The sequence below is a fragment of the Netta rufina genome (genome assembly GCF_964035555.1).
Source record: "Netta rufina genome assembly, chromosome: 6".
Lineage (NCBI taxonomy): Eukaryota > Metazoa > Chordata > Aves > Anseriformes > Anatidae > Netta > Netta rufina.
The window spans coordinates 38,684,237-38,711,024 of record NC_140129.1 but is presented as its reverse complement, the minus strand read 5'-3'; the positions used below and the strand labels follow the sequence as shown (position 1 = coordinate 38,711,024).

The following is a 26,788-nucleotide window of genomic DNA, read 5'->3' as shown; positions in this document are numbered from 1 at the left end:
CAACTGCGGGCAGCGGCAGTACCCCAGGGCAGTCAGAAAGCTGCAGTTTGGGTTGGTGCCGTGTCTTGCCTTGGAGAATTTTGTTTTCCCAGTTACCCAACTTCTGCTCGGCCTGTTAGAGTGAAAAAGGGTGAACGTTCCCCGCCGAGGAGCTCTGGCAGGTAGGAGAAGCTGCCTTGTGTGCCGCAGCCGTGTGCACCCTGCGGATAGGAAGTACAGGGGGAGCAGATTTTTGGCTTCTTTCACCTATTGCATGAATAGAATCGAGACCTAACAATGCTTGGCTTCCAAAACCTTACAGCAAACCTACATTTGTTTAGAAAAAAAATGTCTCCAGTCCCCAAGTGACTGTAGTGCCCGTTCTCTGTTCCTGAGCAGTTCTGACCACCCGGTTGGGGAGCATGGGGACTGCCACCAGAGCTCCTGGGCAGAGACGTGCCCGGAGCCTGCAGGTGGCCAACGCTGCCCTGGTGTTCACGGGGAAGGCAGAAGCTTTCTCTCTGCTCAGGGTTCGGTTTCAGAAATGCTTCCTGGAGCACCCTAAATCTTCTCCAAAGAGCCTGCCTGTCACCTGGCTTAGTGGAGCCTCTAATGGATTGCTGCCTTAACTGCATGAGCTGCCTGACAGAGCATCGCACGCCACGGCTGCTGAGAGAGCAATTCGGGTCTGTAGATTTCTGGCAGCTGGAAAAAATTATTTGCAGTCTCACTGAAGTCTTTTTTTCACCTCCTGAGACCCTACCAGCTAAAAGTTGATGTTTTCTTCCACCCTTCCCATCAGGGAGAGGACCTGGCTGGCTGCTGTTGTCCAGGAGCAGGGTGGGTTTTCCTCCCAGGCAGCCTGGGGCCCGAAACCAGCAGGGGTTTGCCCTTCCCAGCCCCGCAGCCAGCTCGGCCCGTGCCCTGCAGCAGACCCGGCAGCGGGCAGGACTGCTCAGCTGCCAGGATTTTGTAGTTGCCGAATAAATAGACCTGCTGTTCCCTCTGCTTTGGCCAAAGTACGCGATTTCCCTCCCATTTTGGGGATTGCTTCAGACCTCAGTGTTTGTGTCAAAGCTGAATTGTGCTAATTGACGGGAGAGGGAAATGAATGAGGGAGAAGATCAGTAATAAATCGCAGGAGAAATGAACTCACAGAAGCCTAAATAAAATGGCTGTGAGATGTGAAACAAACCTTGCATTGCCTTGGCAGCAGAGCACAGCGCTCGGGGGTGCCCACGGAGTCAGGGGGCACTTGCAAGGGCGAAGGAGCCGTGCTCGGTGCCTTGCTCTAACCAAACGTGGCACTCACGTTCCTGGGTCTGTGCTGCTGTGCTCGCCTCGGGCTGCTTTTTCATCCATCTCCCCACGATTTGCAAATCTGCGCCTTGTCCTGCGGCTCCCCGTCCCGGGAGGCATGGCCCTGGGGCTGCACCTCGCCGACCAGCCCCTCGCTCTGGCTGTGACCCGCAGGAGCAGCGGCCCTGCCATCAGCGCTGGGGAGCAGCCCGGGGAAGCCTCGCAGCATGAGCTCCTTGGGAGAAGGCTCCTGGCTTCTGACAGCAGAAAGTAGGTCAGTGCTCAGGCAGAAACATCTAAAAACCAGGGTGGGAAGCTGTGCATCACGCAACAGTGTTATTGCTGCTGACTTCCTCGGCAGCCCTGCACTTAGCCCAGCCAGAGGACTGAGCAGATCTGTCGGTGTGTGCCCATGCACGTGTGGTCACCGTGTGTGCCTCACAGGCACCTCCTGCACCTCCCTGTGTGCCTGGACCTGATATCTCTCCTCCCGGAGCCCTGCTCCATCCACCTTTCGGCACGGGGCAGGGACTGGGGCAGGGACTGGGGCAGAGGAGCAGCACAACGCCAGTGCTGGTAGCTCAGCCTCAGGCCTCGGACACGCCAGCGTGTGCTGAGCTCCTGGGGCACCTTCCCCTTTATTATCTGGACACTGCTGTTGCTTTTCCTTCTTCCTGCTGCTGCTGAAGCCTCGCTGCCTGCAGTAAGAGAAGCGATGCCAGCAGCCAGGCAGCGCGGTGCCTGCTCGCAGCGTTTCGGGCAGCGATGGGCTGCTCGCGTGTCCTGCTGCTCTCCCAGCGCCCTCCTGCTCTGCTGGTCCTTTTGCTCTGATTGCCTTGAACAATGCCAGCTCCTGTGCGGAGGGCAGCTGTAATTTTAGGGCTGGAATATTTGATGGCATGGATTTAGTCTCCCCTGGTATATCGGGGTCCCCTTCAGGTGCTGAGCAGGGGCGTCCTGCTGCCCAGCCGTGGGGGCTGGCTCGCTTCGTGCTCTCTCCAATAACGAGGGAAAGTGGTGGTGTGCACAGAGAGGAGGGATGTTGACTTCTGTGGCAGGTTGCAGAGAACACGTGTCCCTGTGCTGCAGGATATGAAGTGATTTAAGAAGAAAAACCACATTTGAAAGGCATGATGCTGTACTGTGGCTCTTGTGAGGGAGACCTGGGCTTAGGACAGGTGTCACTCGCTGCGTGGGACACCGGAGTCCCGTTGCTTTGTACCAAGAGGAGAGTTTGCTCTGCAGACCTGCCCTGCTGCCACGCACCCCAAGGGCTGTCCAGGGAGGAGGTGTAGCCGTGGCCATGCCTTACTGTCCCCGTGAGCAGTTACCTGCTGCTGCTGCTCGTACGTGCTGGTTTTATTCATACCACTGCTTAGCTTTTGTGTCGAGTAGCTTTTAGCAACGTGATTTTGCCATTTTTTGCTCCTGAGCAGAGAGCAGAGCTTCGTGTGAGTGCAGCACACAGCAGGGGGAAGGTGCTGGCACAAGGGCACCGTATTTGCAGGGCGGGGTGGCTCCAAGCAAGCTTTATAGCACCTGAATTGCGTCTGTGTGACCTAGCCCCTGGCAGTCTCCAGTCTAAGGCTGACCAACAGGATTTCAGTGTTATAAAGATTTCTGTACCGTGCCTGCAGCTGAGCTGGATGTGACCCAGTGCGAAGGGATTCCTTGAAAGCAGGGAGAGGCTTTTCTTGGGGGTTTGCCTTTGGCTAAGGTAAAGGCATGTTACTTCTCTGCTAAATTCTGCAGAAACAAGAAGTAAAACCCACACAGCAGAATTACAAAACCAGTATTTTAAAGGTATTTTACGTACCTGTCTGGGGAGGGGGCTCCTATTTCTTACATCTGTTTTCTTAATGACATGTTTTTCTTTTCAGGGCTCAGCGGATTCGTACACAAGCAGACCCTCAGACTCTGATGTGTCTTTGGAAGAAGACAGGGAAGCAATCCGCCAGGAAAGAGAACAGCAAGCAGCCATACAACTCGAGAGGGCGAAGGTGCACTCTTGTAAACTTTTCTAATAGCTGAGTTAGGTGGTGCTTATCCTTTGCCTGGTGTTAAAATTCACACTGCTGGTTTATAATGACGATGGTATCTTTGGAAGTAGGCTGTGAATCAAGTGACATAACCTGCAAGCAAGGTGTGGGGGGAATATTCTGCAAATGTTCTCGTATAAAGGGATCTGCTTTAGTGAGCTGAACTCTGGTGGCTTGTGTGAAATGATTAGGTCTGAATTGTGATGTGTTTGGCAAATACCCTGTGCTAGACTTCTGGTAATTGGATACAACAGATGAATGCTTGATTCAGAAAGTTTCTGCTGTTTGTGATGTCTGTTTCTGTTTGTAGTCCAAACCAGTAGCATTTGCTGTTAAGACTAATGTGAGTTACTGCGGTGCTCTGGACGAAGATGTTCCTGTCCCAAGCACTGCCATCTCTTTTGATGCCAAGGACTTCCTACACATTAAAGAGGTAAAACCAAGCGGTAGTTCATCCTTTTTAGAGTCCCAGCACCCTGGGGTGCTTATCTTGCACTTTTTGAAGCTCGATGTCACTGATTTCCAGTTGCATTTTCATGTCACAGGAAGGAAACAGAACCTTGCTGTATTTTAAATCCCCTTCAACGTGGTAGATTCAGACTCTTGTCAATGAAATCCAGTTTGTGATGGATTAAGTAATAGAAAGGGAGTCTGTCCATCAGGAAGGGGAGTAGCAGCAGTTTGCACCCGATCTTCATAAAGCACCAGAGAAGCTTGGAAGAGAGATGAGACTTAGAATAATACAAGAAGAAAGGAAAATAAGGAAGAGGCTGCAGGACAAAAATGTACAAAAATAAGGAAAAAGGAAGGGGAATAAACAGGCCCTGAATATGGCTTTAGCAGAGAAGAATACATCTTACTGCATGTTGAGCATATTTTCTGCAATTATTAATCTGAAGTGAGCCCTCGAAATTTGCATAACCCCTGTTGTGTTGTAGATCTGCACACAGGCTTGCAGCTTGCAAAACCATTTCTTTATCTCTGCGTTCTGGGGGTTTATTTGGGGGTGTTTGTCTGTCTAATTTGTCTGTTTCTTTGAGCATTAGTCCATCATTGCTTCAAAGCACTGATCTCCCCGAGACTGAGCCTGTTTAGGAGGAAAGCCCCTGCTTCTTCATCTCTAAAGACAGAGATCGGTGCTGGAACAGAGGGGTTTGCTTTAAATTCTTTGTCCCTGAGAAGGACACAGGAGAGGCAGTTGATTTGCATGTTCCATTTTCTCAGTTAGCTGGAAACAGATGGAAGTTTGATTTTTTTTTTTTAAGATTTTTTATGTTATTTTTTGTTTAGCTTAGTTGTGGGCTGTTTTTTAAATACATATATTTGTGTGGAGTGGTGCTTAACCCCCTGTTGAGCAAGCAGGGCACTGTGAACTCTGCATCTGCCTCTCCGTGTGTGTAGACTTGGTTTTCCCCCTCCTCCTTGTTCCCCAGGGATGTGCTCTGTCCCGTCCAGCACCACACCTGAGCTGCCCACCTCCTAAACTTGCTTCCCATCAGGGAAATGTCCTTTGCTAGCCCTCAGAGCTGGAAGGAAACAGCTGCCCTCGTTTCAGCAGAGACCACTTGGACTAGAATAACCATGGCGCCAGATTTGAGAACACTGAACTAGGTAGAAGTAAGGTCGCCGTGCTGCCAAGAGGAACCATCAGCAGGAACTGCTGAGTTGCTATATTGAGAGCATGTCCTGCATGTCTCATCTGTCTCCTACAAGACTATACGTTATGTGCTTAAAAGATGAGTGCAACAATTACTGACAGTGCAGAAGAAATCCTGGACATGGCAACCAACAGGAGGGAGCTGTAGTCCTCCCACACGCTGAAGGCAGAGAATAGCAGATGGGAGGTGGTGACCTGCTGCACACAGCCCCGCTTCCCTTACTGCATCCTTGTTGTTCCTATTGTTCAGGTGTTCCCAGCACAGCCCTGATTCCAGTCTCATCTCTAGGGGCATCGCTCAGGAGTCCACGCCCTGCTGATAGAAGAAGGGTTGCCCAAAAAGTTGCCCAAAGCCCCGTCCAGCCTGGTTTGAATCTGGTCACCAGAAATGTCATTAAATCTCATCATTAAATCTCATCACACTCAGCACCTCAGCTGGTGGCACCAGAGGAAAGGTCACAGCAGGGTGTGTTGGGGCAGTTAACAGATAAGCAAGTGCTGTCACTGCTACGCAGCTCTCCACTCTCTAGCTGTAGGTATCAGCCTTCCAGGCACTGCCCAGCACCTTTTAACTTCATTTAAACTGTGCAGATTGTCCAGTACTCTGACTTCAGTGCCGAGTTAAGAACTGTGGATAACAAAATGAGGGAGTTTTGGACGTGAAGCATTTGATCTGAAGCCAGTAACCTTTCTGTGTTCCAGAAATATAATAATGACTGGTGGATAGGAAGGCTGGTTAAGGAGGGCTGTGAGATTGGCTTTATTCCGAGCCCGCTTAGACTGGAGAATATCCGCATTCAGCAGGAGCAGAAGAGAGGACGTTTCCATGGCGGGTAAGAGTGCTGTAACCTTTTAAAATAATTTAAAATCGTTTCTGACACCGGACAATATTTTTCAAAGGTCACTTGATTCTTTTTTATTGCCGTGCATCCGAATGAGTGTTTGATTTGCGATTCCAAATGAAAATACCTATTTGCAGAGAACAGGCATGTTAGAAGTTGACTGTGAGAAACAAGGAAAAAATTGTATCAGCTTTAGAAAAGATAAATTAAACAGGAGGAGTGGTAACAACAGAAATTTCTGAAGGGCTAGAGAGTTTTATGTCCCTGGGAGTTTACATCAAGCCTTTGGTGCTCAAAGGCTGCCAGGTTTTTATCCCAACTCTCATATTCTCAAGGTTGTGGGTTTTTTCTTTTTTCCCCCCTCCATTTTGGCCAGAACCAGACTTTTCAAACATCCTAGAGATGAATCTGGCATTCAGCTTCCCTCCTCTTCATCTTCCAGCCTGACCCTTCTGTGTCTCCACACTGCTAGACCTGGAGATAGCAAATCCCTGGAAAAATACAAACTTGCTCACAGGTCTAGGAAGTAAAACTGATTTCCCTTAGTCTCAGTTTGGACATTGCAGGCTCTCTCTTCTATTGGCTGAATACACAAAATGCTTTTAAAAAATCATTATTTTACTAGTGGCATCTATTCCCTCTAATTTAAAATGAAATCTAAATGTTCACGCAAGGAGAACAGAAACTTTAGTACGGCAGAGTAAAGACAGGTGAACCATTTGAATCTAGACCTAGTATGGAGCAGCAAGAGGAGCACAATTTAGCCTGTATAGCACTGTCAGGGAATTAATACACTTAATCAAGGTCAGGAATGATTTCAAGTATAAACCATCTGGGGAAATATTTTTAGAATGATGGAGCAGCATTAACTGTGCTTTTTTTCAAGTTGCTTTTACAATTTCTGGAATAGCTTCAGAGAAAGGCAGTGTATCAGTGTATCTCAGGGAAAGAGGGGTATCGAATTGAGAGTGTTTAGGATCCTGGTTTGGATGTGGCGTATTAGCAGAAGGATGCTCTGCTTGTGTGACCGGGCATGACTGCACCAAATCTCCAATTCCTGCAAAGATTCGTCTAATCTCATCTATGGAGAATATTGGGAATAAAATCAAGTATAAAGAAGGAGAAACATTATAAAAGAGGATTGCAATGAAGGATGGTGAGATCATTTATTTTTGAGCGCCTTCATTAGATATGGCCACATAGTATCTGTACCTTAGGATCTCTTGAAAAGCTGTGACTACCTGTGCTAATGAAGGCTCTAAGCGATGAAGAATTCTAGTTTTTCCTGAACAAGGCAGTAAAAAGTTACCTATGAAAGAGGGTTTCTAGAGTCCTGAAGCACAGTAACTATCGCTAGTGATTATTTGCAGTATCATGAGTGTTGCAGCAGTGTCTAGGATATGTGTGCAAAGGATTTGCCAAGCTTACCAGGGGTGAACAATCCCTACTTCGGAGAGCACGTGGCAGGAAAGCAAGGACCAAACTGGTTTGGAGTAGCATCCCCTTGCTGCTCAGGGTGCATGGAACACAAAATACTGAGTGCTGTGCTGAGGACTTGCTGCCTGTACCGAGCTGCTGTGCCACGTGCAGTCACCAGGTTGCTTCAGCAGCCCTCCTGTGGCCGCCTTGAGCTTTCCTGAGAGCTTTGCTCGGTCAGCACTGGGACCTGCACTCCCCTGGCAGCCTGCACGCAGCAACTCTGGACACAGGGGTCTGCTTAGTTACAGGTTCTTCACTTTCCCTGTGCTCCTGTCTTCACCACTCCCTGCAGAGGAAGCTTTCTTACAGCATGAATAGGGGTAAAGACTCTCATTTACTGTGTAGTTTCTCATGGGGCAGTTTTCATAGCTGCTGCCTCCAACCTCAGAAGTTCACATCTCTGGATACCTGGTGCTAATGGGGTTCTATCTGCTGCCATAGGAAATCGAGTGGAAATTCTTCTTCAAGTCTTGGAGAAATGGTTTCTGGCACATTTCGAGCCACGCCCACATCCACGGGTAAGGCAGAATTTTATTTAAGGAAACTCTTGCTATTTCTAATACTTCTATTTTAAAAATCATATATGGAAAGTGCATGTTTTCCCTCTTTGCTGACTTATTAAGATGTTCTGCTGAAAAGTGCTTGCATGCGGAGGTGGAGAAAGACATCTATTTCTAGACATGCAGTAGTTGCTAAGGGACTGGGGAAAAAAGAAGAAATCTCAGGAAAAGGGGCAGCTCCCCCCAGAACGGAATGATTGACCAATTTAGGTAGAGCTGATGAAGAGCAAGGTACATTGAGGGAAATGAAAAGTGCCTTGAGAAAGGGATTTTTGTTTGCAAGTTGTTACGCACAGCGTGTGTTTTAACCAAGTTCTTTATTTGGTCTTTTAGCAAAACAGAAACAAAAAGTGGTAAGTAATGCTTCTGTTTTCATTTTGCTTTATTTATTCCTAATACATTAATTCCCAGAATTTTCATCTGCTTTGGTTAATGATCTAAAGGGATGTTTTCTTCTTCTAGACAGAACATGTTCCCCCGTATGACGTAGTCCCATCGATGAGGCCTGTCGTCTTAGTGGGTCCATCCCTGAAAGGTTACGAGGTGGGTATTCCAGGTGCTTGCACTTAATGTTTTCTTCTGCTAATGTTTTCTTGTCCATCGTTTGCCTTAGTACATTTGCTGTGTTGCCCAATTAATTAAATAGGCTTCCATATACATATAAAATTTTAGTCAAACTAGCAGATGCTCTGAATTTAATTAGCCAACACTTTGAAGGAAGTTCCCCTGTAAGGTTATTGGTCTCCTTTTGTCATTTAGGAAAACTTTGTCTTCCCATGAAACTTGGTGCTGGCAAATGTAACAGCTGGAGTGCTGTAGCATGTTTGCTCTCCAGCACCTGCAACTGACTGTCATTGCAGCATGTTCTCTTGATGTTTATATTTTCCAGATTACTAGCATACTGAAATATATACATACGGAAACCTTTAGCCCTTCTAAATTACTTGCCTCTCTTCAACTTGGGCGTAGGTATGATAGATAACGGGTATAGATAAGCAGGAGACCCATTTTTCAAGGTAGCTGCAGATTCAGAGGAGCATTTAACACCTGCTAAATGAACACAGGCTTTTAGCAGGGCATTTTGGTGAACTTACCCATCTGTTAAGTGTTTTGCTGAATTAGGACCTAAATGAACGTGAACATAAAATCAAAGCTACACTTCATTTAGTTTAATTAATGTTATTAGTACTTTATATGATATTATTAAGCATCGGAATGGCTCTTTTATGAAGATGGCAGCAATGTACTATTGTTAGCGTAATGCAGTGTTCTTACATCATTTTTTTTGTAAGAATGATTTAAAGTGTAGATTGGAGAGCAGGAATTAGGTACTTCATTTTCTACTGTCTGCCTTCTAATTTTGCAGTGACATTTCTTGACAGGAGTAACTGTCATGCATTGATTTTTACGGTGCTGCACCACAGGTTAATTTGCCTAGGAGCTCTCAGGTTTGGAGGGGAGAGAGGCCGTTTGTTAAAAACATACCTCTCTACAGATATGTTTCCCCTCTTTGTGTAAGAAAATAATCCTAAGCAATACTAAACATGACATCTGGAACATCGAAAGGTGTGTAAAGGGTACCGCAGTTAGGGTATTAATTTGTTTCAAATTTTGTTCCACGTAGCAGAAACACACTGAGCTTCCTTTGCAACCTATATGGGAAAGTTCATGATTTTTTTCCTTTTGGCTAAATTCTGTAAGAACCTCTTTGAGAGATAGCATGGGAGAATTAAACTGCCAGAGGCCTGGGGGCTTTTTCTAGGCTGGCAGCTAATCAGTGTCACTCAGAGCCCTACTGGAAGGGACGGGGAGCCCAGGCAGGGAAGGAGGTGACATCTGCTGTTGAGGCTGAACGTCTCTCAGATGTTTCCCATGTACAGGAATGGAAAATCTTTTTTTCCTTCTTGTAGGCCTCTCTGAGAGTAGTTTTGCTCTTCTCTTAGAGCAGTCATCCAACACGATAGATCTTCTATCTGGAGTCTTAAGCAAGTTCTAGTAACATTACAGGAGGGAAAAAAACAACCAACAAATGATCTGTTGGACCCAAAAAGTCCCGTAAGTTTCTGACATATGCTGAAGCCTGCTGGGAAGGGTCGTGCTGTGCGAGGTGGTGAGGTGTCTCCTAATGCCTCCGTGCTAACAAAGGCAGGAGCAGGGTGACAGGTCTCACATCCTCCAGGCTGCGTTACTGAGAGTGAGTCAGGAAACCTGCAGGTATTTATTGCAACGCTTGCTGCCGAGAGCATGATGATTAAATGATTGCTACCTATAAAAGGTATTGATTGTTGGCAGTATCCTTACCTTTTACTTACTTCTCTTCTTGCTTTTGACTTCTTTTTCTCCCTGTCAATCCTCCCTGTTCAATTTTCCTCACCTCTGCAAGGTGACTGACATGATGCAGAAAGCTCTCTTTGACTTCCTGAAGCACAGGTTTGATGGGAGGTGAGAAACGCTGTCCTTCCCTTGCTTTGTTCCCCACGTGTTACTAATGTTTTAGCGATTTTTTGAATGTAAGAAGCCTGATGCATGTTCAAAACTGATTTACCAGCTTTGTACCAACACTGAAATGCAGCCAGCTTTGGGGTGGAGAGCAGCTAGTGTATTACCAGAAGTGCATGTGTCTGCAAATCTGCTGTCTGGAGTAGGATTTCTCGGGTTTAAGCGAATAGTTTTGCCTCTGTATCTTGTCAGAGTGAAGTTACAGGAGAAACCTGGATGAGAGGTGACTGGGGGACATGGGAAGAGTGCCAAAACCACTTTAAAGATGGCATTACCAGGCTTGGGGTTTCAGAGCTGCCCTGGGAAGCAGGCTGTGCCCTTGTACAACCAGGAGCAGGATGAAGCACGGGATGTGGCAGCTTGCAGTTCAATTTGTTGTGGTTCTGAGCTGTTTCTGCACCCTGTTAGCACAGCCTCTCCCCACTGCAGAGCGGTACAGCTGGGCTGGCTTCACTGCAGGTCGCTGCAGGAGCTGTGGTGCACGATTGTGTTAGGGGTAGGGAGGGAAGCGTGGCGTGTGCTCCCTTCAGCTGGTGGCACACGGGAACTGGAGGCAGTAGGTGATCTCGAGTTACCAGGACAGGATTGCTGGGAATATCCCCTTCATGAGGTGGATTTTTGTACCCTGTACGAGAATGTGCTCGACAGAGGCCTGAGCCCCAGAGATCAGCAGCAGGACACGTGTAACGCCCTCCGAGCGCCCGTTTAGGCTGCCCGAGCTGCTGGGAGGTAGGGTCACACCTTGCCTTGCTCTGCTCTGGGTTGTCCCACTGTGCCCTTTTGTTGTAAGTCCTACTGCTGGTAGCTAGATTGGCACCTAGATCAGGCAGAAGCGTGGAATTTAAACCTTTAGATAAAACAATTGAGTTCCTTTTCTGGAACCTCAGCTGCTTCTCTGCCAGCTTTTCTGGCTTTGGGGTCTTCCCCCCGCCAGCCTTCTGGTTTGCTTTGTGTTTTTTCCATCTGTGCTGCAGTTTTGCAGCAGGTCCGTGGTACCAACACAGGGAAAAGGCTTCAGGACGACCTGAGCTAGCAGCGCTCCTTCCCTGCCCCTTCATGTGCTCGTCTTCTGGCAGCTCCTTCTGTACCCGTGACAGCCTCTCCTGGCCAGGGAAGGAAACGAACAGCCCGAGGGCTGTGCTGTGCAGCCGGGCTGAAAGGAGCCTGCTGGAGCTCAGCTGCTGCAAGGCGCTCAGGGACCGAGCTGCAGAGCCTTCAGCAGCATCCTTCTCTAACCGCCTTGTATTTAGTTGCTGTTGCAAAGAGCAAGCCAGACTACATACACGCTAAATGTAAGGCAGCAAAGGCACAGGTTTTCCTTAACATCTTCCAGCAGCAGTGACAGGTGGCATTACCTCTCCCTCGGGAGAATGAAACGCTTCCTGTGGCTGTGCTGTGCTGTGCTAGACCAGGTGCAGCAGGTGAGCACAGACAGCCTGCCCTGCGTTACACTGCTCAGGCACCAGCACAGATGGGGGAGCCTCCCCAGCCAGAGGTGGGGCCCAGACCCTGCTGTGTTTTAGCACCTTTAGCCCCGTGATCCATTAATTTATTGCAGTCCTTTTAAACTCATTTATATGTTTTGTTCTTACTGCATTTGCTGGCAGTAAATTTATTTACGTATTACGTGGAAAAATCCTTGGGACTTGTTTTTAATGCTCCATCTTACGTTGGGTGGGATGGCTGCGAGTCGCTTCCAGCTTGTTTTCTTTTCATTATTCACGGCTTTTGACTCATCACAGTCCTCCTAACTGGGCTTCACGTGGAGTGATTGCGTGTTCTTTGTTTTATAATCTGATTTAAAGGCAAATTCTCAGATACAGGTACATAAAACTGGCTTGTTCCACATCCCGATTCCCCTTGTGTAGGATACAGGAGGGCACTGCCCCTTTGTCTCTTGCTAGCTCACTGACAGATCAGTGAAAATGGAAAAGGGTCACCTTTCTTGAGGTAAAGAGAAGGCTTCACAGGCTCAACTTTTCTCCTGTTTGACTCTGGGCTGATTCATTAGCCCAGTGGCACAGCTCTGCCTGAAAAAGGAGGGTGTGTGCTAGAGGACCAAGCTCCCAGGGCCGGCAGTGCTGCTCAGTGACTCAGACGTGACAAAGTCTGCTCCTCAGATGGCTAAATACGGCCCTTCCTCACCTGCCAGCAACGTCAGCTGTAGTTTAACCATCTGGGAGGAGAAGTGCTGGTGCTGCTATGACTCGGCTGTTCTGTATGCCCCAAGACTTGCTCCAACTTGTGTTATTTCTGGCGTTGTGTAAAATCATCTAGGGGATGGGTGAGGGTTGGGATGGGGAAGAGGCGAGCTAATGTATTAAGTAGAAGAGCAGAAGCTGTCTGCGAGGGTGTGCAGTAGTGTAGGCAACAGAAAACATTGCTCAGTTACCCAGTGTTTCTCTTTCGTTGTTCTTTAATGATACCAACGTCTGCCTGATGTTTATTGTATTTGCACTTTGGAATGAAATGCAGCTGTAAACCACGCGTGGCACGATGAGAATGTAACTGCTGTGGTTCTGTTCTGTCCTGTGTTCTCACCCCTAGGATATCAATAACGAGAGTGACGGCCGACATTTCTCTTGCTAAGAGGTCTGTTCTAAATAACCCGAGCAAGAGGGCAATAATCGAGCGGTCAAACACAAGATCCAGTTTAGGTGAGACACTGACACAGATCTGATGCTGAACACGGTTGCTCACTGCGGGAAAGTGACAGGATCTCAGCCTTGGAGATGTCACCAGTCCTGCAATTCTCAGTGTGCCGACAGCATTTCAGTGTTGAGCTCTGAATTTCACATCCTCTGCTGGGAGACAAGATTTGCCCGGCTGAGGAGTGACAACAGAGCAGAGTGTACTCTGTTAGCCTCACGTTGGGCAATGCCTGGGCTGGAGCAAGCCCTGGTACAGCTATTGTAACAATTACACTGACATTAGCCAGAGGTGAGTTAGAGGCCTGCAGCCAGAAGGTGGGTTCAGGGCTGTTTCCTCCCAGAGAGGAGTTGGCCTCACAGCTCCCTCTTCTCAGGCCTGGGCTTTTAATTCCACATCACAAGGTGCCAAGGAGCTTTCACCTTGTCCAGCCAGGAGGGAAGAAGGTTCTTGTTTCTGACCATGGGGCTGGGTTTTTAATTTCTTTTTAATTATTATTATTATTTTTTTAATGCTGAATAGCTACAGCTTAAATTTCCTGAGATTTGAGAGCAGAGATGAGGGTATAGGTCCTCCCGCTCTCCCCTTACAGTACCATGACTTCTGGGCTACCCTGTCCTGATAAATCTTTATTTCTTTAACAAGGTAGGGAAATTTGTGCGTAGTATACACAAACCAATAACCTCTTCTTTGGGACACTGTCCCAGGAGGTAGGATGAGTTATTTTTTAATCTTTTCAGGAAGAAAAGACACTTAAACCTAGTTCTCTGATATTTTGATAGACTGTTTGAACTTGAGGTATAGGAGGCAGGGCTCTTCACCTCCACTTGGCATTCTAGTCCAGGAGTAAGCACCCCCAAAATGAAGAACTGCGAGGGGAGTGCTACATCTTCTTGGGCCCATGAACATACATTGCTCTGAGGAGCAGTTCTCAAGCCAGAAGAGATTTCTTCTAAGAAATATCACTGCATCACTTGCTAGCAAAAAAAAATAAAAATGTAAAGACTCCTAAGATATTTAGCAGGTTTGGAAAATATGCCTGGGTTTATTTTGTGTTAATTGGAACATGCATTTATTTGTAGTAGGTATGTATTTTCAGACAACTGAATCGTTTCCAAGGTAACATTAATTAAACAAACAAAAAAAAGTCCTTAAGTAACAGGTTATTTTCCAGAAATTACATTAATTCACATATGGAGTTCATGTGCTGAGTGCTTACAGTCCATGAAGGGTGATGGTGTTTGTGTAAGCAACGCCGTGGTTGAATGGCTTTTTCCCATTTTGTTTTCCTTTCCCAGCTGAAGTACAGAGTGAAATTGAAAGAATCTTTGAGCTGGCGAGGTCTTTGCAGCTGGTTGTCCTAGATGCTGACACTATCAATCACCCTGCACAACTTATCAAGACATCTTTAGCACCAATTATTGTCCATGTTAAAGTGTCTTCTCCAAAGGTAATGTATCTGACTGTTAAATTACCTGCGTTTGAGTTTTGAAACAGCTGTCTGGCATTCCTGGAGGCAGGAGAGCATTTTTTTCTTTACCCTTCCAGCAGTAGCAGCAATACAGACAAACCGCTTGAGGCTCAAAGATCCTTCTAGAGCTCTGTCACTGCCACTTTTTGCCTCCAGAAGTGCGTCAAAAGATGACTAACATCTGTCACGTATTCACTTCTTTTCTCCTCTTCTCTCCCTGGAGAGGAAGGAGTTGGTCATGTAACTATTTTTCTTTAAAGTTGCCATTTACTTTTTCGCTAATACCGCCTTTGGCATATTGTTCATGAAGATGCTAATCAACACTTCACAGTCATCATTTTCCCCTGAAGCAGGTGTTGATTCTCCCTATTTTATCCTCTCCTGAACTCTCTTGTTCATTTGGAGATGCCACTTAAAAAGAAAGATGGGTTCAGTGCCTGGCATCGCAGGGTAGTTCACGTGGCTGCCTGCAGTGGTGAAAGCTTTTGGGATGTCTTGTAATTCTTTGAGGGAGGAAACACAGTTATTTCACAGAAGACGTGGAAACAAACTAAATGATTTGTATTTCCTTAAGACAGTCATCCTGGTCTACACAGGGTAGAACTGAGCACAAACTGGTTACGTTAGCACAGCATGTTACCTGACCCAACGTACCCTCCCAAGGCCAGATGCATTTAGAATTGTTTCTGAAGCTTATTTTATATTGACTGAATTCCCTTGGCTTACTGTCCAAAGGAAATCCGTTAGGTCTAAGTTTCAGAAATGTCTACTAGGTGTACGAGCACTTGTTTGAAAACGTGATTTTGATGAAACTCCCACAGAGTTCATATCCAACAAAGACTTTGCTGGCTTAGCAAATCCTTTTTAATTGCTAGCACGCAGAACACATTCTTTCTAAATCCAGCCCTTGCCACTGAGATGCTGCACGATTTCTCAGATCTCTGTGTTGAGCTCCTTGCAACATCTGTCCTAGCCCACACTGAGCCAGGGTGACTTTAAATGGAGTCACTCCTAACCTGGCTTGTGTAACACGGGCAGGTGAGCAGCTCAGCTGGCACATCTGCAGGAGGCACGGCTCCCAGCTGGGACCACAAGAGCAATCACTAGCAGCTAAGGCTGGGGAGAGGGGGAGACAAAACAAATTTTCTTATAAGTGTAAGTGGATAGAAAGAAAACATCTGCCTCCATCTGACAGTTCACATGTTCCTTTAGGACATGCCTTTTTTGAACATTGGTGTAAACTTCCTTTTTGCAATAATGGTTATTTTTACACCAAATAACCTGTCTCAGATCCTTCACTGTATTTCCAGGTAAGTGGGAAGCAGGGGGAGGTCCCTGTTGCCTAACAACAAATTACACCAGTGAATATTAGAGGAATTGCACCATGCTATTACCTGGTGCTAGAGAGCTGTTGTGCCTCGTATTAGGGGAGCCACTGCCCTGAAAGGCCTTTCAGTGAATACAAGCCAAGTGATTTAACTTCACCAAATAGCTCGTTCTGTGGCACCACGAGCTGCTGGGGTGCTCCAGCAGGCCCTGCACTGCAGGGTGAAGCTGAGCTGGGAGCTGGAGGGCAGCGTGGGAGCGAGCAGGGTCACATCTGCGCCTGAAGAGGTGAAGAGTGACAAGAAGAGAATAAAAGTTTGTTGTTTTTTTTTTTTTTTTCAGATCCAGGACTTGACATGGGATGTTTAATGCAATTTCTTCTCTCTGCCCTCCCTCAACCTTAACGTAGGCCTGATCATCTGGCCTTCCTTCCAGTACAGGGTTGGCACAGAGACCTCTAGAGGTCCTTCCAACTTAAAAAATGCTCTCTATGTTCCTGTCATTTTCCTTGAGATTTTACAGAGAAATAATTTAGATTTTCCTAACTGTTTTGCCTCTGAAAATCTACCAATGAACATAGTGGAAGTAAAAAAAAAAAAAAAAAATACAAACTGTGTGGTGTAAAATACCTTTTGGTCCCAGAATGTACCTTTGAATAGCTGAAATCACAGCATTATTGCTATGCAGCACAACATCCTTGTTTATGTATATATTACATATATATTTTTTGTGGTCTTTCAGATTACATTTGTCATAAATAACCTATTACTTAGAGCAGAATAAATCAAAATCGCCATTTCCACTGGTTTTGAAATACTTGCAAGGGATCAAATGTGATGCGGAAGGAATCATGCACAGCTTTCAGAGAGGTTATCAGCAAGGTTCATGCTTATATTCAAGGGCAATATTTTATCAGTTTTGTTAAATGTAACGGAGAGCTTCTGAACTTGTTAATCCTCCAGTGGGGTGTCAGTCTGAGCTTTGTGGAGATGCGTGGTTCTTAAACTCACATTTTCCTCTTTTCCCCTATCAGGTTTTGCAGCGACTGATTAAATCTAGAGGAAAGTCACAAAGTAAACACTTGAACGTTCAGTTGGTGGCAGCTGATAAACTTGCACAATGCCCACCAGTAAGTACAGAAGAAAGGCTAAAGAACTTGTCATACGTGGAGTTTTAAAGATTTCTGCCGTGTTGGTCCTTTATTGTAGCTGAGTTCACATGCTATCGCTTCGCTTCACAGTGATTCAGACAGCCCTGCAACTGCAACCCTAGAGCAGCTTTTATTGCTAAGAAAGAAAAGTGTTTGCTACTTTCTTCCCGGTTATCTCCGAAGCTGGGTTTACTTTTATCTTTGACAAGCTGACAGGGCAGAAATGACGTGGTAAAACTGAACTTCCAGCAGCGCGTTAGCGAGTTGCATCATTCGAGGAGCAGCGCTGGCTGAAGGCGCTGAAGGGCCAAAGTCTCCAAGCCCTGATTTGAGGGAAGCTGTGGAGGAGTTTCCTTGGGCTGCGTAGTGAGTCCAGCCCACTGTGTGGGTGAGTCCTGCGTGGCTGCACACACGTGCTGTGCTCCCTCAGCCTCCTGACACAGCAGCACCAGAGAAACTCTTCCAGGTGCTTCACCCGAGCCTGGTCACTGCTCACAGACCTGTTCCCAGAGGTACCGATACCACCTCGAATCACACTTCTTAAGGAGCTGAGGTGCTAGATGCTTGGCAAGGCAGGCAGGTGCTCTGCAGGAAACTGCACCAGGCAGCTCAGACTTGTCTTTACTTTTGTAAAACCAGGCTTGTTTTCCATGACAGAGAACACCATGCTGTGGAAACAGGCTTGGCTGAGGGCTTGCTTCTACAGTGTGATAGCTGTGAGCAGCATTGATCTGGTAGTGCAGAGGCTGCTGTTCCGACCAGGAAAGTGATCAGAAAATGCAGCCTGTGGCTTACCGTCTTTCTCACACCAAAGCACTGTGAGGAGAATCAGAGAAATTCAGAGCAGGCACCAGGAAGGGTTCTGTGATCGTACTCTCTGACTTAAAATTTCAGATAAAACAAAGTTCAAACAGCTTTTGTTCTGGAGTAATGACCCACAAGGGTTTATTTCCATTAAACCTCTTGTCCCCACTCACCATAAAAAGATAATTCAGGTACTTCTGGACACTCCTCCTGCATATAGCAAAAATGAGCAAAGATGGTGCTTTCGAACTGTTCCCTTTGGTAGGATTCAGCTGAGCCACATCTCCTTTACTCCAGTGCTCTCATGTCCAACAAGTCAGAGAGCATGTCCCAGACACAAATTGAGGAGTAGTTGATGTAGATCTGTCAGAGCACTTAATCTTGGGGGTTTTGCATGATGTTTGGGTGTTTTGGGTTTGAAAAGCCTCATTTCTGCCCTCTCTGCCAAGGGCAGCGCCACTCGCAGCGTCTGGTTACAGTAACTGGAGACTGTTCCTTGTCTCGTCCTCATTTCCCTCTTTGAGCAGCACCGAGAGCTGCTCAAACCACCCCGTTTCTTCTGGAGCAGTTAGCCATGTTGCGCTCTTCACGTGTAATTTTCTACTGAATTGCTATGTCTTAAAGCGATGACAGAGAATTCCTGTGAGGCACTCGGGTCCAATTAGCTAAACCAATGTTGTACACCTTCCTGTAGTACAAAACAGTGCCTGTAAAGGTCTGTGGCTGCCTTCCCAGCTCCTGAGGGGGGTGAGCCAAGGGAACTGCCCCTGCACCTGTTAGAATCGGGCTGGTTCTGTTTGCATTACCCATCACCAGGAGCTCACATGCACAGCAACCCGCCACACATTTTTCATTCATCACATTTTGAAGGGTTTATTTATTTTTCCACCTGCACAGAGGAACCCGTGTGCATTTCACAGCCTCAGTTGCTCTTTTGTGCAGTCATTTCCTCTTGCTCCCGTGGGATTTGCTCACAGCAGTTGAAGTGATGCAATAGCTGCGTTGCTTGAAAGGAGCAGCGCGCAGCACGGGGTGCGTGTTGCAGCTTGTTCCTCCAGCATAGCACTGAACGCTGTCCCAGGATGTAGTAAAGTCTGCCTTAATACCCAGTCCTGCGGTTCTAGTTTGTTGCCCAAGACAACAAAGGGACCCCACCCGGATAAGAGAAGTGTTCCCAAATTGTTTGGGGAGGGTAGAACCGAGTCTGTCATGAGCCAAACACAAGATTTTCAAGACAATCCCCACGCGATACAGATAAACACAGGTGAAGTGCCCTTGTACCAGGTCACATTTCAGAGCCAGACCCACGAGCTCTGCCCTCAGAATTTATGTTTTCCTTAATTAAGCTTTTTAAACCGGCGTTCAAATTATCTGGTAAAATCTTCTGAAATGAAATTGCTATGAAATCACACCAAAGGCTTGCATTATATTAATGTATTAGCCGAAGTCCATGGTGATGCCAACAGGACTTTCCTAACCAAATGTCACTGCTGTCAGAAAGTGTTCATTTTTGCTAATGAGTGTTTAATTTGTTTGCGTTTAAATTAAAAGACTGAGTTGATTCATGATTTAATTAACTATAGGTACACTGCTAAGACCAAAGACATCCCTGTCTGTCTTCTGCACCGTGACCTGCTTCGTCTGTGTTGTGGCTCAAATTCCTGCAAGAGCATTAGTTGTTTAAAGTGAAGATGCTTGAAAACCATAAAAGCCACACTTCTTTTTTTTTCATTTGCTGCAAGTCAGTCTTAAGTAATCAGATGGTGCTGTGTGTCTAGACGTTACAAAAATAGCTCTCTTTTTGGCATATTTAAGTTCAGGAACTGCTTTCATTATTAATTCCTTGCTAGTCTTTCACTGATGCTGCCCCAGCCAGGGCTAAGCATGCCTCTCGCTGCGTGGCTCTGTTCAGCAGGGACATTATATGGCTCAGAGAAACAGGAACCGTGCTAATCATGCAGCTGTAAATATTCTGGACGTATACATCTCATTATGATTGTTGTTACTACGTTTGGATTCATGCCAATGCTAAGAGAGGGTATGCATCCCTCTGGTCTATGTGACATGACCTAAAAAATACCACAATTCTATCCTAAAACTGAAACACATCAGTATAATGAAAAATAGCAATAGGCAATTTTAGTTTGTGTTGCTGACAGAGTAGCACACTTAGAATATTTTACAGTGGCACTAGAGTGAACCAAAAGCAATAGCAGAGGACAGTGGCTACTGAAAAAATACAGGAAATATCTCTGTATTAAAGCGTATCACTTAGGAAATACTAATGTATCGAAAAGCTTACCTAGTAAATGTTTTATGCGTGTGGTAAAACACTGCAGTCAATACATTGCATTTTAAGGAGAACTGGGAAGAAATTGCTTTGCTCCATGAGCCTTACAAACAAGGATCTTTTACAATGATTCTTCGAACTCTTTTAACCCCTCACAAATATATAGAAATAGAACCAATGCAGTTTAGCTATGAGCAGAACTGTTAAATGCAGGAAAAAAGCTTTTCTCTTTGCAGAGAAAAAAATGGTTTCTTTATAGTTTTTCTCTGTAAAACGCTGTAGAGCCCTGGAATCCAGATCCTGCCAGTTTTGCAGCATTTCCAGGTGACCTTGAAGTGGCAGCCTGAGAGGCTCGCCGGCACCGTTCCTACGGTATCGCAGAGTTAATTGTTGAAAAGGTGACACTTCCACTGCGGCTGTTGGAAGCTCTTCCTCCTTAATTTCGGTTTAATTGAGATCTCTGTCAAAATACCAGATGAAGCCGTGTTCTGCCCCAGAGCTGCGTGGTTTAAGTACTTTAGTAGCTGGAGTTTTGGCTGGTGCTATTTGGAAGTGCATGAGGCTGCTACCCCATTGTGAAAGAGGCCGTAGGTAGCAGCAGTGCAGTTCCCATCGCTGCTCACTTTGCAGCAGGCTGAGCTGAGCCTGTACAGCACCTTGTGAGCCCCTGGAGTGTGTCAGGTGTGCACACAGAGGAGCAGAAGAAGGAGCAATAAGCACTGAGTTCAATGAAAGGACGCAGTGTTGGGAGTATTCGTAGCACTGCAAGTGAAAGGATGTTCCATACTTGCCAGCAGGGGAGGAGACATTTCTCTACCATGCTGATAAGAAAGAATAAACCAGTAAAATGGTTTTAATATTGAAGTAAGTGCTGGAGCAGCCTTTTGGGCAGAAGGTAGGTGCAGGATGGAGATTTCTAATAACCTCCTGATGCGGCTGGTATGTTACGCTGGAGACGTCAGCTCTGTGTCCACTGGGTAGCTGTATGAGTCCGCTGTGGTTGGTATCGGTTACTCAGCACCTGCACCACCTGCACTCGTCGTTTCCTGTGAGAATCTCACGATAGGTTTTTTCCACTAGGGTGAGAGTCAAGATTAAAGATGAGGTACAGCAACTCACTGCTGAAAATACGTGTATAGCAGCGGAAAAGCTCTTACATGGCCTGGCAGATCCGAGAGCAGCTACAGGGCTGTCTGTCTAGCTAGGCATAAGCAGGTAGTTACACACTGTGTGGGGACAGACTGAAGGGTTGCTGGCTGTGCTGTCACAGCAGTGAGCAGCAGGGCTGCTGACAGAGCAGCGTGCTGCATCGCTCGTCTGAAAACCTCTGCTAGGGGCACGAGTCGCTCTGGAAGTGCAAGCATGCATGAGTCTTGGGTTCAACACCAACGTAAGCATCCCTGTGTTACTCTGGCCAGTAGCTTTAGGTCCTGCCTTCTGTTGTGCTGGGTTTTGAGCACAGTGAATTCATTCATGCAGTCCCGTGCCCTTGACCGTGGTGGGCCCCATGCAACATCTGGCGGCTCTCACTGAAAGGATTTGGTGAATTCTGAGAGCTTTGGCTTTTGATCACCATTTAAGCCCACTCATATCGTTTTCCCTTGCAATTGCCGTGCTCTCATTGCTATTTATTTAATTCTAAAGGCTTAGCATGATGGGAATTGTTTAACATCTCTCATTTCTTCCATACCATCGTAATGAACCGAACTTTGTTGTTGTGATCAGGAAATGTTTGATGTAATTTTGGATGAAAATCAGCTCGAAGACGCTTGCGAACACTTGGCAGAATATCTTGAGGCATACTGGCGTGCTACTCACACCACCAGTAGCACACCCATGACTCCTCTTCTTGGGCGAAATTTAGGATCCACTGCACTTTCACCATATCCTGCTGCAATCTCTGGACTACAGGTATGAAAACACATTTCAGCCCCAACAGCAGTGCAGCTCAGGTATTCTTCTTTTTTATTATCTTTGGGAAAATGGTGTAACATAGAGCATCATTCTTATTTGTTTCATTAATTATTGTCCACTGGTTGGCCACAGCCAGCAGTAAGAGGCCCTCAACATAGAGGCCTGTAAGCAGTGGAGACGCAGCTGTGTGCTGAAGTGCTGGGACTGTTCTGGCTTTAATGGGAACTGAAATGGCCATAAATTTTCTGGCAAGGAGCTAGTTCTTGAGGAGGGGACAGACGACACTGTCGAGTGGCATTATAGCCATATTAAAAAATGGCATTTTGAACCTGGAAAAAATGCTGGCGAAAATGAGATCCTCTCAGATTGAGAGTAAGCAGCTATGATTTGTCACAGCAGTTGAGCTAACAGCTATTGCAGTCGAGAATGTAGAGCAGTTGCTGTTCCGGTCCCATTTTGTTACCCTCATAATTCACAAAACATTCACTGTTGGGTGAAAAACTTCCATGTTTGTCTCTCGTATCAGCAAAATGCCTTCACCTGTTTGAGTTTCTTTGAGTGTGAATAATATTCATCTCTTACCCATTGAAAAAAATTCTGACCATTTTTTTCCACAGGCATAGCTCAAAAACGGCTGAACTTTGAAACTTCAAACGTGGCATGTAAATAGTCCTTAATGAGAAGTACGTGCTTTACTAAGTTTGAAAACAGAAAATGTTTTTGAAGTAATAGTTCTGAATGCTTGAACGATCAGGATTGCGGTGAACTTTTAAGTCTGAAAGTTTCAGAAGGTGTTTTGTGTGCGTGTGGCTTTTAGGAATGTGCACTTCCTAATGTATGTCAAAAGCAGAGCTGAACAAACTGCCTCTAATGAATAATTCACCTGACAAATTTAACTTCTGTTCTGCTTGTAGAATATCTGGAAGCAGGTAACAATTTTGAAGGAAACAATTCTTTGTTCAGTGTTTTTCAATTAATATAAAGCTTTTTTGTGTTTTTTTTTTTTTCTTTCTTTTTTTTTCTGTGGGTGAACTGCACTTCACAGAAGGTGCATGGGATTTGGTACTCATGTTTCTAATGATGTGCTTGATTTTAGTAGGATCAGTAAGTCACTGTTTCCTGACTGGCTGAATGCACAAACACTGTTCTGTTACTAATAAAGCGCACGTGTAAAATGTTGTTTCCATTTTCACTTGCCTTAAAATTTCAGTTTTCCATCCCTTCATGACAATAAAATCCCATCTGTAGAACTTTCACCTCTTCAGTTTCATTTTGAAAACTGGGTGTATCCACAGAATTTTTTTCAGGCATTTATTTCTCTCTGATCAATGGACACCAGCAGTGACTGTGAAATGTTGCTCCATTTACTTAGGGAAAACTCACACTGAAGATGAAAATCACCCCTGTGCAGTGGGCTGGCTGAAGGTATGCATCACTTAATCCCCACTTCACCCTACTTGTGAAGGCTTAGATGGGACTTGACTGGTGCTAGTACTCTGCAGAGGGGTAAATTTCTCCCTGAGTGAATGCTGTGCCCATCTAAAGACAGCAGCATTTGCCTTTCAGTGCCACTCAAGTGTTGCAGCCCATTTAAGGAGTTCTGGTGTTTGTACGTGCTTATCTTAGAGACTTCCACCACCTGAAGTGCTTGTCCTCCTAAAAGATGTGCCCTAATTCAAACCTTTGGAAGGATTTGCATCAGTTTTAAATGTAGCGATGTGATGGTGGTGATTAAAGCAACCACAGGAATCCTAGGAATTAAACTAGCGTAGGTGATTATGATAAATTAAGAAATTTTACTTATGACCTTGTGACTCCTTCTTGCCTGATATCTTGGGGAACTGAATATCAGAAGCCCAGAGCTTTTTATACCAGCCACACCTGAGAGTGGTGCAGATCCGCTGGGACAATCTGATGGCATTTGACCTAATCAGGACTTGGGAGCGTTTCTTTTTTAACTCGATTGCCATTTGGAGTTCAGCTTACTGAGAACTGAAACTTCTGATTCAACTTAAATCTTCCACGAAGGACATGAGGGTGCAGTTAACTGGTGTGTGTACAGCAAAGAGCAAAAGGGAGGAGGGTTTGCTCAGCAGCACGCTCCAGCTGAGCCCCACTGCAGGGGCTGTGTCTGGTGCACCTGCCAGAGCCAGCGGCCCCTTGGCCCTTGGTTGTGAGCTTGCCTAACAGGGAAAGATGTTGGCATCCAGCTGCGTGTGCTTGCAGGTAGGAGGGAGGTGTGCTGTGGTAGGAAGAGCAGGTTTTGTCATCACCAGCTCCAAGGGGCCAGTGGTTAGCCCTTGTGGCTGATCTCTGGTTAGGCCTAGATCTGCATAGTTTGGGCTAATTCCAGTGAATGGCCTTAACCCTGTAGTTCACGTCTTGGGGAATGTGTTTCTTAGGCCCCCCAGGAATTGCATTTTAAGTCCACAACTGAAGAAAATGCAATCCAGCTTATGGTGCAGATCGTGCTGCACCATCAAAAGTTAGGTGGGGCATGACAGCAGCATGCAGCCACACCACGGTTGTGCCGCAGTTGCACAGTCTCAGGAGGTAAATAGTGGGCTCAGAATAGCTACACAGTCACAGCAGGGAAACAGAAAGGGTTCAAGAGAACAACAGGCTGCATCCAGAGAGGAAATTACTGCAGGGAAGACAGAGGGCATGAGCACAGGTAGTTAAAGTTGCCCTTGAAGAAAATACGTGGACTTTGGCGTACGATCACTACTAAAACATGGTGCTAGAAGGAAAACTTGGGGATAGCATGGTAGGAGTTGCTGCCCAGTAATGGAGTGTGTGAGTGTGCAGAACGACACCTCTGTGTCCGCTCACCCAGGGGCTGGTGTCTCCGGGTAACCTTGGTAACATGGATCCACGTACCGGGATGGGACATCCGATCTGCTCTGCTGGAAGTGGACACCCGCCCGCACCGTTACTTCCCCATGCAGACAAGCCGTTTAGTATAAATTATGCAGTTAAACAGTTGCCATGGAGAGGTTGTAGCAACAGGAGGAAGGTTTTGTAGCACAGAAAGCGTCGTCCGAAATTTCAGAAGCGAGAGGAGCAGACGGTGCTGTCTGTGCCTGTGAGCAGGAGGCCCCGAGGGGGCAGCTGTTGTGGCACATTCTGCTAAAGGACAGAGCAGCAGAGTGACTTTGGGGCTAGAATCTAGGGAGGGAGAAGCAGTGACTGAGTTTGTTCTGAGAGTATGGACGGCTGGACTGCTGAGAGGTTCAGTGTGGTGACAGTAAATGTTATTTCTGCATAGGCTACTTCTTCATCGTGCCAGTTCACTGGCAAAAAAAAAAAGCAAACTAATCAACTAATCTTGTCTGTGTGGCAAATGTAATGCATTATCCTTATGGGAATGTGAGGATAGCAGAGGCTAAATCTTTTAATTATCTCAGTAAAAGATTTTCTGTCGCCTTATCTATTATATTTATTGTGTTTTAGTTGGAAGAACTTGTTAATATTTTAACCACCCCTCAGCTAGATAGCTGCCCATCAGTTGTTTGGTCCTGGGGAGGTTTTTAAATAGGGCTCAGAGAGCTGCACCTTTAAAAGCAACAGGAAAAAAGACCCTCTCCAGATGTTTTGTAGAAATACATAGGTCAATGATGAACTATTTCTAAGCAGAATAGAGGCATGAATGTAACTATGTTCGTGATCAGAGAAAAGTGATAAATGCTGAATACATCAGCTCACTTTTCATGCTAAATGGCCTGTAATATTTAACAAGGTGAATGCCATAAGAAAAAAAAGCATTATAATACTATATATATATAGCTACATTATATATATATATGCATATATATACATATAATAATCAGTCTGCTTTCAGCTCTAGGAACCAGACTGTTGTTGTGACCCATTCCTGTAAGCATACAGGTTTTAATATAAAATGAATTACTCAAAAGTGGATGGATTCTGAAAGACCTCAGAATAAGTTTCAAAACTAGCTTGAAAATACAAAATACTCTTTATTTGTACTAATGCTTGGATTCTTTGACACTTGTAGAGCCAGCGTATGAGGCACAGCAGCCATTCTGCAGAGAACTCTCCCATTGAGCGACGAAGTCTAATGACCTCAGATGAAAATTATCACAATGAAAGGGCTCGGAAGAGCAGGAACCGCTTGTCTTCCAGTTCCCAACACAGCCGAGATCACTATCCTCTAGTGGAAGAAGAGTACTCTGACTCATACCAGGACACTTACAAACCCCATAGGAACCGAGGATCCCCTGGAGGATATAGCCATGATTCACGACATAGGCTTTGAGTTCAAGAACCCGGGGAAAAATAGTATTCATCAGTTGATAACTTGCCATAACGTAGCTAGGAAAAACAATTCATCTTAATTTGGCAGATGTAATGCGGTCATACTGAGGTTACAGTCTGCTGTCATTTGATGTTAAGTAGGGGACAAAAAAAGTTACCATGCCCTTACGTTTATGCCCGATCATATAGGTTGTATTTGGGTTTTGTTTTTTTTTTAGTACAGCATTTACATTTATAGCCATGCCTTTTCTTGTCATTAGATGTTAGGCACATCAGTTTGTAATTTAGGATACTTATCAAGGCACTTATAAAATAATTTCCTGTGCTGGAAATTCCAAATGACCAGTTCCAGTTGGAACCAATTTATAAGCCAATTCCTGTTGGAATTCGGGTGAATTGACTGGAAAGTCGACTTGAGCATGTTGCAATCAATTGAAGAAAATAAAACGAAAAATCTGAAAATTACAAATCACTAGGAGCTGGAAAGTCAGCTACAGTATTTGTTTGCTGGAAGCTCAATTTACATTTAGAGTTAGAATAAAAGTATTTTAT

General features: G+C 45.7%; 1 protein-coding gene across 3 annotated transcripts in view; it reads left to right on the top strand.

The window, feature by feature from the left end:
- CACNB4 (calcium voltage-gated channel auxiliary subunit beta 4) overlaps nucleotides 1–26,237 on the top strand; it is a gene marked incomplete at both ends in the record, with an annotated part of 61,524 nt that extends 35,287 nt beyond the window's left edge. For 2 of the 3 annotated variants that reach the window (XM_084289302.1, XM_084289303.1), the window contains 12 exons: nucleotides 3,159–3,278; nucleotides 3,628–3,750; nucleotides 5,677–5,807; nucleotides 7,737–7,813; nucleotides 8,189–8,208; nucleotides 8,318–8,398; nucleotides 10,239–10,297; nucleotides 12,902–13,011; nucleotides 14,302–14,453; nucleotides 16,834–16,929; nucleotides 21,770–21,955; nucleotides 25,977–26,237. In XM_084289302.1, coding sequence (XP_084145428.1) covers nucleotides 3,159–3,278; nucleotides 3,628–3,750; nucleotides 5,677–5,807; nucleotides 7,737–7,813; nucleotides 8,189–8,208; nucleotides 8,318–8,398; nucleotides 10,239–10,297; nucleotides 12,902–13,011; nucleotides 14,302–14,453; nucleotides 16,834–16,929; nucleotides 21,770–21,955; nucleotides 25,977–26,237 — 1,416 coding nt within the window. Of the gene's footprint in view, nucleotides 1–3,158; nucleotides 3,279–3,627; nucleotides 3,751–5,676; nucleotides 5,808–7,736; nucleotides 7,814–8,188; nucleotides 8,209–8,317; nucleotides 8,399–10,238; nucleotides 10,298–12,901; nucleotides 13,012–14,301; nucleotides 14,454–16,833; nucleotides 16,930–21,769; nucleotides 21,956–22,575; nucleotides 22,642–25,976 lie in introns of all 3 variants that reach the window. The other variant, XM_084289304.1, reaches the window with a different exon arrangement.
- Between the last annotated feature and the right edge of the window lie 551 nt (nucleotides 26,238–26,788).